Below are 9,251 nucleotides of genomic sequence, written 5' to 3' on the forward strand. Positions count from 1 at the left end.
TGTCGATGCTGCTGGGCCTAGGGAAGCTGCTGGATGTTGCAGTAAGAGCAAGCAGCAGTTATTTATCTTTGTGAGGAGCTGAGGTGACACGAGGTTATCTGGAAGCTGTGCAGGGTTGAGGGCTCAGACAGGATTCCCTGTAGCACACCAGAGCTGCTGCATTGTTTGCTGTCTGCCCCAGCCCAGATGTTTGTGCTGTCCTCTCCCTGTAGCCTGGAAGCAGCAGTGCTTCCCTTGTGGGGAGTTACAGATCCAGTTGGCCAGTCACTGAAGAAAGGCTCCTTGCCAGCTTTTGCTCTTTATCTCTCCAGCTGGCTCACCTGAAGCTTTGCCTTGAGGGTTTCTCTGTAGCCACCTCTGCACTCCTTTCGGTCTCTCACATGAGCTGACAGTCTGTGTTCCTCCTGTCCCAGCTTGGTTTGTTCCAGCAGCTGGGCTGCTTGCTTGGCCCCATGCCACAGCAAGATGGGATGGATCCTCTGTGTAGCCTCCCTCATCTTTCTCACCTCTCAGAGAAGGGCTCTGCTGGAACGTGATGCAAATGATGGCAGCCCTGTTGGGTCAGCACTGCAAGCTTGGGGCTTTTGGCCCTCTGCTGACACCTGAGCTGGGAAGGAGCTTCTGTGCACCAAAGCAGTGAGGGCAGGCAGCCCATCCTCCCAGCTGAACCCTCTTGGCTTCCCTTGCAGACTTGTGTCATCCGTGCCTGGGACCTGAGCAAACCTCTGCTCTTCTGCCCAGCCATGAACACGGCCATGTGGGAGCATCCCATCACAGCTCAGCAGGTGGAGCAGCTGAAGGCCTTTGGCTACACAGAGATCCCCTGTGTGGTGAAAAAACTGGTGTGTGGAGATGAAGGTCAGTCCTCTTGCAGGCCTGCTGGCTCTTTCCCTGCAGGGCTGCTGCTCTTATCCTTCTCCCTGGATGTCCTTTGGCCAGGTGGCCTTCAGGGTGCTGGAACTGTGGGGAGCAGGCCCTCCCTGCCAGGCTTTGTGCAAACTGAAGCTCAGCCCTGTGCTAGCTGCTGTCTGTGATTATTGTTCATTCATTCCTTAGTGTTAAGAGACCATCCAAGTCAGGCCTTTAAACAAGCTGTTAGCTGATATTTAACAGAAATACTTCATCCAAGAAGCTGGGAGATCAAAGAGAAGGAAGGAGTTGCTGTGAGCCAGGGATTTGAGTGTCCTGGTCTTGCCCTCTGCTGTGAGCTGTGGGTTGTTCTCCTCGTGCCTCAGGCCTTCATCTCTTAACTGAAGGCTAATATCTTCTCCCCAAGTGCAAGCAGTGAGGACAAACTCTCTGCAGGCAGGGGCTGAGGGTGTAGCTGGCCACACATTTCATATTTGTAGCTGTCTGTTGCCTGGGTTACTTTGCAGCTTCTCAGTTGAGTTTGGCTTTGGGATTTTGCCATCAGGCTTATCTGTGAGGTGAAAGAGGTGGGGGGGGGGAGGTAGGGAAGGTTGTCAGGCTGTGTTTCAAAGACCTAGCTTGCAGTGCTAAGAAATCACACTAAAATGGCCTCATTCTGGGTTTTTAGGAGCTGCTTTAAATGGAGGCACTTTGACCCTGGGGAAATTTTGAGGAGGGTTTTTACACAAGCAGTAGTGATGAAGAGATTCACACAGCCTTTTCCTTGGACAAATTGCCTGTGAAGTGTCACCCAGTTCTCACCAGCACAGCAAACTGTGCTCCTGCCTGCAGTGCTGTACTCCCACCTGTTGTTTAACAAGGCCAGCTCCAGCAGGATTGTATCTGCTCTGCCAGATAGCTCCATGAACAGCTTGTAGCCAGGGCAGGAAGCTGGAGTATTCTTCCTGGCTAAACGGTGGAGCTGAACTCCGAGGCAGGTGCAGTGCTTCTAGAGAGTCCTCCTCAGCAGCTGAGGGCTAAGAAATATTTACAGTTAAGTCAAGTGTAGTCAAGGAACTTGGGCACCAGTTGAAATGTCCTGGACCATTACACTCCTGCTGGGATTTTCAACCTGATTACATCCAATGTCTTACACATTTGTTGAGGGAAGACGCCCAGAAGAGGTCATTCAGCGCAGACACTTTGGCAGAAGGGGGAAGGCCATCTGGCATCGCTTCTGTGTCCTTCATTTTCTCCCCTTTATCATTTTCTAGTATGTGTGGGGGATCTCTGTGGTGGTGGTGAGCCGCTGAGTGCCTCCTGAAGGCTCAGGACCTTACCCTTTGCGGGTTTATGCACCTTGGGTGTTGTCCTCCCTGTCCCACAGACCGGGGATCTGAGATGCAAAAAGGGCCACGTGAGTTGACTCCCCAGAGCACAGCTGGCTTAGGGTTGGATGGTGAACAGGGGTTCCACCTTCTGCTGCACTGCCCTGCCCCTTCCCCCAGGGGTTGCTGCCCTTGTGACCAGGGATGTGTGAGCCCCACCAGCAGCAGCCTGTGAGTTGCTGTGGTCTGTAGCTCAGCACAGCAGAGTAATCACACCAGCAGCACTGATCAGGAGCCACCTCGTTCCACCAGCAGTCACCGGAGAGCTGCTTCATCCTCTCTTCAGCTGTCTCCACAGTGAACAAGCTCCTGAAGGAGCTTCTAGGAGAGGGATGGGGCAGCAGCAGCCACATCTGACTCCACACCACTTGTGTTTGTGAGTCAGTTCACAACAGGCTTTTCCTGTTGGCAAGCACCAGGATTTTCCAGGCAGGAGGCAGGAAAATGATGGCAAAGCAGATGTGGCTTTGCCCCAGCCGGCAGCTAAGCACCACGCAGCTGAGCTGCTTGCTCGCTCCCCCCCTCAGAGGGGCAAGGGGGAGAATTGGAAGGGTTAAGAGTGAGCAAACCTCTGAGCTGAGATAAAGATAGTTTAATAAATGACATAATAATAAGAATAAATGGTCAGGAAAAGGCAAATAGCAAAGAGAGAGAAATAAACCACAGGACAGAGAAGCGATGCCAATGAAAACAGTTGCTCACCACCGAGCAACCAATGCCCAGCCAGTCCCTGCCAACCCCCCTCCTAGTTTTATTGCTGAGCATGATGTCATCTGGTCTGGAATATCCCTTTGGTCACTTGGTGTCACCTCTCCCAGCTGTGTCCTCTCCCAGCTTCTCGTGCCTGCTCACTGCTCGGGTGGTGTGAGGAGCAGAAGAGGCCTTGACTCTGTGTGAGCACCAAGCACGCAGCGGTAACTAAAACATCCCCGAGCTGCCAGTGCTCCTTCCAGCACAGATCCAAGACATGGCCCCACTCTGGGAGGAAAATTCACTCTGTCCCAGCCAAAACCAGCACAGCAATAATAGATTCCAGGTCTCTGAGGACTCGAGATAGACTCCACCACTGACTTTTTCCACTCTTCCCCTCTCTTTTGCAGGCCTCTTCTTCCACGCTCCTTTCAGTTTTGTGGGTTTCATCTACAAAGAGCTTTTGCCCAAGCAGGTAGCAAGGTTCACCCATCTGGTGCAGATGGAAAGAGATTCAGTTTGTACCAGTTTTGTCTGTTGGCACTGTGGTTTGCTGTGGTGGGTTGAAACCACCACACTGGCCTTGCTGTCAGAGAGCTTTATCATCCTCAACCCCTCTGGCTGGTCTCACCTGAGGTGGGCCACATCCTGGCTGCCATCCAGTTTCTGCATTGCAAGCTTTACCTCATTAGTCTGACTTGGTTAATAAACCAATGGGTTCAGACAGAGAGAGTTAAAATAGCAAGTTAAATGGAGTTGACAATTGCAATCCTTGACTGGAAGTAGCCCTCCAGTACCTGAAGGGGGCTACAGAAAAGTTGGAGGGGGCCTGTGGTGATAGGACAAGGGACAATGGTTTGAAGCCAGAGCAGGGAAGATTTAGTTTGGGCATTATGAAGAAGCTCTTTACCATGAGGGTGGTGAGGCACTAGAAGAGGTTGCCCAGAGAAACTGCATGCCTCATCCTTGGAGGCCTTCAAGACCCAGCTGCATGAGGCCTTGAGCAACCTGATCAGGAGGACAGTGTCCCTGCCTGTGGCAGGGGGGTGGAACTGGATGATCTTTAAGGTCCCTTCCAACCCAAACTATTCTGTGATTCCATGATAACTAAAATGTAAGCTACCAGCTGCTGACCTTCATTCTATCCATGTGCCCCAGTGTAGAGGGAGCTTTGGAAGGTGCTGTGCCACCCATGGGCCTGCAGCAGTTTGCCTTTGCAGAAGGCATTTCCATACTGCTGATGTTTTCTTCATCCTTGGCTGGATTTTTAGAGCCTGGCACACTGGGAGATTTCTACCTGTAGGCATGAGCTGTGCTGCAGACAGGCTGCTGCTTAGCAAGATCTTGCTCTGCTGAACCTAAAACTCCAGTTGTGAAGTGCCAAAGACACTGAGGAGGTGGGTGGTGGAGGACAAAGAAATGTGCTCCAAGGGTGTAGCTCTGCCAAACCGTGCAGAAGCAGCCAGGGAGTTTGTCTTGCTTGGCAGGGGCTGGCAGCTACAACTTCTCTCCTTGAGGTGGCATCAGAAGGGCCCAAAGCTGCCTGCAGCGTGTCCATGGGCTGCTTCAGGCTTCCTGGGAGTCCAAAAAAGGCCTAATGGAGAAGGAGTCTTTGCAGGGAAACCCAATTTTCTTGACCTTCCATAAGCATTGTTCTACATCACAGATCCTCAGTTCTATGCAGTTACAGCTTCTCTCCCAACCAAATCTCAGGTGGCTCAGCTCTCAAGGAAAACTGAGGGTCCAGGCCAGTCTGAGGCTGTGTTCTGCCCACAAGAGAGCAGCTCTCCCTGCTGAGCCTTTCCCCCTCCCTCTGCTTCTTGCCTGCCCTCGAGTTGCTCCTGTTCTTTGGAGGCTGCTGCTTTAAATGTTCACCTGGGTGCCTGCTAAGCCAAGCTGGGGAAGCAGAGCAGGGAAAAGAGGGAAACAAAACCTCCCAGAACTAATTTCTAAGGACCCATAAGGAACATCTTCTAAATTAGCTTTCTTCAGCCCCAAGCATGTTACAGCAGGGAGTATTGAGCTCAGGATGTGAGGTTGGACAAGATGATTTAATGAACCTATGTCCCCCAAGCCTTGTCAGAGGGAAGCAACAGCACAGTGGAGATTAGAGGTTCACCTGGCAGCTAACCAAAAGGGAAAGCTTTCACATTTTGTTCTGACCAGCACTGTGTCTTCCACAAGAATTACTCCCAAGGTTGAAGCTGCTGTGACTCCAGAACAGCCTTTCTCTCCCATGGGTCAAGCTGCAGAGGCAGGGGACTGGTGTGAACTTGGCAGGTCTCTTGTGTAGGCAAAAGCCACTTCAGAGAGGTATCACAGTATCACAGTATAACTAAGGTTGGAAATGACCTCGAGGATCATCAAGTCCAACCTATCAACACAGACCTCATGACTAGACCATGGCACCAAGTACCACATCCAATCCCCTCTTGAGCACCTCCAGGGATGGGGACTCCACCACCTCCCTGGGCAGCACATCCCAATGATGAACGACTCGCTCGGTGAAGAACTTTCTCCTCACCTCGAGTCTAAACCTCCCCTGGCACAGCTTGAGACTGTGTCCTCTTGTTCTGGTGCTGGTTGCCTGGGAGAAGAGACCAACCCCTTCCTGGCTAAAACCACCTTTCAGGTAGTTGTAGAGGGCGATGAGGTCTCCCCTGAGCCTCCTCTTCTCCAGGCTAAACAACCCCAGCTCCCTCAGCCTCTCCTCACAGGGCTGTGCTCAAGGCCTCTCCCCAGCCTTGTTGCCCTTCTCTGGACACCTTCAAGTCTCTCAATGTCCTTCTTAAACTGAGGGGCCCAGAACTGGACACAGGACTCAAGGTGTGGCCTAACCAATGCAGAGTCCAGGGGCACAATGACTTCCCTGCTCCTGCTGGCCACACTCTTCCTGATGCAGGCCAGGATGCCCTTGGCCTTCTTGGCCCCCTGGGCACACTGCTGGCTCATGTTCAGGCAGCTGTCAATCAGCACCCCCAGGTCCCTCTCTGTTTGGCAGCTCTCAGCCACTCTGACCCCAGCCTGTAGCTCTGCCTGGGGTTGCTGTGGCCAAAGTGCAGCCCCTGGCACTTGGACTTGTTGAATGCCATCCTGTTGGCCTCTGCCCATCTGTCCAGTCGGTCGAGGTCCCTCTGCAGAGCCTTTCTCTAACTGACCAACATCTGCTCCCAGCTTGGTGTCAGCTGCAAACTTGCTGATGACTGACTCAATCCCTCATCCGGATCATCAATGAAGATGTTAAAGAGGACGGGGCGCAGCACTGATCCCTGGGGGACACACAGGGCTTACCCTGGAGAAATGGGGTGAAATTGGCTGGTTTGGGACCCAAACACTTTTGGGGGGAATATTTCTGCATGCTTGACCCCAGAGCAGTGTGAACTGTGATAGTCACTCCCTGTGTGGTCAAGGGTTTGCTGCAGACTCCTCTGGAGGTGATTCAGGGCATGAGGTGCTTATTAAGGCCTTACATGTTGCCTTCTGAGGTTCCCTGCCTCTCTCCATTCGTTGAGAAGTTTGTGCTCCTGCTTGGAGTTGTGAAGCACACTCAGTGTGAACACTCCTCTTGCTCTCCTCCCCTGATGGCATTCAGCCCTGCCCCAAAACCCCTGCAGAACCAGGTAGGCCAAGCAGACCCTCAGGCCTCCACAGCTGCTTTCTGGGGGATGAGTCCTGAGGAAACAATTTTGGGGCTGCTTAGAATCATGGAATGGTTTGGGTTGTGAGAGGCCTGCAAAGATCATCCAGTCCACAGCCCCTGCAGTCAGCAGGGACATCCTCAGCCAGAGCAGGCTGCCCAGAGCCCTGTTGAGCCTCACCTTGGCTATGTCCAGGGACAGGGTCTCAGCCAGCTCCCTGGGCACCCTGTTCCAGGGTTGCACCACGCTCCTGGAGCAGACCTTGTTCCTGACATCCAATCTCCATCTGCTCTGCTCTAGTCTGAAGGCATTGCCCCTGGTCCTGTCACTACTGCTTTGTGAGAGCTTTGCTCTGCTGTGCCTCCATGGTGCATCTAAAGAGAGGTGTTGGGCCAGGGGAAGCAGCTGCCTAATGCTGTCTGTGTGGGAGCTGCTTTGAGCCCTGGGGTTTGGTTCTCGCCCTGCAGGCCGAGGTGCCATGGCGGAGGTGTGGACCATCGTGGAGAGCGTGAAGAGGATCCTTGAAGAAAGGGATCTGCCAAGCCAGGGCTGATGGTCTGACCTGGGAATTGGTTGTGTGCCTCCCTGGGGAGCTGAAGCTAAACCCAACAGGAAGCTGGGTGGAGATGCCATGCACACCTACAGCCTGCTCTTCAGCTGGAGGAATGCAACAGTTCTCTTCCAGCCGGTGCCAAAGTGAAATGTGGTCCAGCACTGCAGACTTTCTGAAACCAAAGCCAAGGAGGTGGTGCTTCAGTGTGGGAAAACTCTGGGGTGGCTCACAGAGACTGAGGAACGTTGCCCTGGGGCACAGCCCCCAGGATTTCCCAGGTGCTCCTCTCTGAGGAGGCTGCAGAAGGACTTGCCAGCGTACTTCAGCTCTGGTGGTTCCCTGCCCCTCTTCCCCCCAAGATGCTGCTAGAGAGGAAAGTGCTGTGCCAGCCCTGAGCAGCAGGTTGGTGTGGGGCCATCCCTGCTCTCCAAAGTCTGCTCTGTAGCTGTGCTGGCTTCTCCTATCCAGCAGGAGTCACTGTCCAGAAAAGCATTTCTGCTCCAGGAACCTGAGCAAAGAGAGCTTTTCCTTCTGCCTCCTGGAGCTGCTTTGGGGGGGTGCTCTTGAACCTGACAGCATCACTGGATCCTTGTATCTGCATGTGGTTTTCATCAGGGGTAGGGAAAAAATGCCTGAAAGAAGCTGTCTAGTCCCCACATCAGCCTTTGCCCTTTTGTACCTTGACTGGAGAGGGAGGCAGCTGGGAACCAAAATCAAACCTGCCCATCTGGGTGCTCCAGTCAGGGTATGGAAGAGGCTTGGGCCCTTGTGGAAAAGCCAGAGGTGGGTGTTTCCCGAGGGACTGGACTCAGCTTTTGCCTGTCCTAATCCTTTCCAGCTTGAAAATTAACCACCTGGCATGTTAAGACTGGGAAATCCTGTGACCCTGTGGGGCCAGGCCAGCTAGGGCTCCCCCAGGCCAGCCTTTCCTTGGGAGCAAACTGGGGCTGTGGATCACAGTGCTGACCCAGGGAGTTTATTTTTAACTGTAACCCAGTCAAATTTAAGGCCATGGGTACAGAAAGTGCACCCTGCCAGCCAGTGGAGGCCACCTCCAGAGTGCTGTGGCTGAAGGGAAGAGGTTATCAGGGTCTCTGTGCTCTCTTGGGGGTTCCACATAAATAAAACCCTCTGAGCTTGCCCATTTTTTGGCTTGGCTGCTGGCAGAGCTGCAGAGATTCAGAGCTGCTGGGGATCAGGTGAGGAGGATCCTCAGGTGAGGAGGATCCTCAGGTGAGCTCACACCAAGGGTCACTGTGGTGGTGAACTTTGCCTTCTGTCAGCCTGGGTGGGATGAGCTGCATCCTTGGCTGCTGTTGTTGGCATGGGGACAGCTGTGTGCCTGGCAGAGGGTCTTACTCTGACTGCAGGCAGCAGAAGAGATACTGCTTGGTTTCCAGGGGCTTTGTGGTGGCCTCTGTTTCTTCTCCTCGCAGAGAAATCTGTCTTGTGGTGCTTGCAGCTGTAACTCGACCTTGGGGCTCTGTTGTGTCTGTCTTGTGCAGCTGGAGTTGCTTATCCCTCCTAGGCCAGACAATCAGGCAGTGAGGTTCCTCATACCAAGTCAAAACACCATGTCCTTGATAAGAGTGTTCCTCTGGTACAAGCCTGCTTTGTTGGCTTTGGCTGCTCCCAGAAAGGCTGGCAGGTGTTGACTGGCTCCTGCTGGCACCAGAGGGTGGGCAAGGAGGGGCATGGTGAGCGCTGTGGAGTGCACGCTCCTGTTATTCAGCTGAAAGGGGGAAGAGGGCAGGCTTAGACCCAGAACCTCTGCCAGGTGGCCTTGGAGCTGACCCCAGACTCAGTGTGCTGGTCTGTAAGGCAGGAGGAAATGGCTGAGGCTATGGGTTGGGTTGGAAGGGACCTTAAAGATTCTCTGGTTCCAACCCCAAAGGTCTTCCCTCAGCCTCCTTTTCTTGAGGCTGAGCAACCCAGCAGGTGCTCCTCAGCAGTGCTGTTCTCCAGACCCTTCTCCAGCTTTTCTTGTCCTTCTCTGGACCCACTCCAGCCCCTCAATGTCCTTCGTGGAGTGAGGAGCCCAAAAATGAACCCAGCACTCAAGGTGTGGCCTCCCTACTGCTGACTACAGGGGGGCAATCATTACCCTACTCCTGCTGGCCACGCTATTGCTGA

At 53.5% G+C, this 9,251-nt stretch overlaps 1 protein-coding gene across 1 annotated transcript in view; it reads left to right on the top strand.

The window, feature by feature from the left end:
- Positions 1-8,883, top strand: part of PPCDC (phosphopantothenoylcysteine decarboxylase) — a 28,767-nt gene extending 19,884 nt beyond the window's left edge. Inside the window, exons 5-6 of the mRNA XM_068144385.1 lie at positions 690-858; positions 7,033-8,883. Of these exons, the coding sequence (XP_068000486.1) occupies positions 690-858; positions 7,033-7,118 (255 nt within the window). The 3' untranslated portion in view covers positions 7,119-8,883. The remainder of the gene's footprint in view (positions 1-689; positions 859-7,032) is intronic.
- The last annotated feature ends 368 nt before the right edge of the window (positions 8,884-9,251 follow it).

Source organism: Melanerpes formicivorus, unplaced genomic scaffold (assembly GCF_026170545.1).
Source record: "Melanerpes formicivorus ecotype bairdi unplaced genomic scaffold, bMelFor1.0.p_v2 SCAF_10, whole genome shotgun sequence".
NCBI lineage: Eukaryota > Metazoa > Chordata > Aves > Piciformes > Picidae > Melanerpes > Melanerpes formicivorus.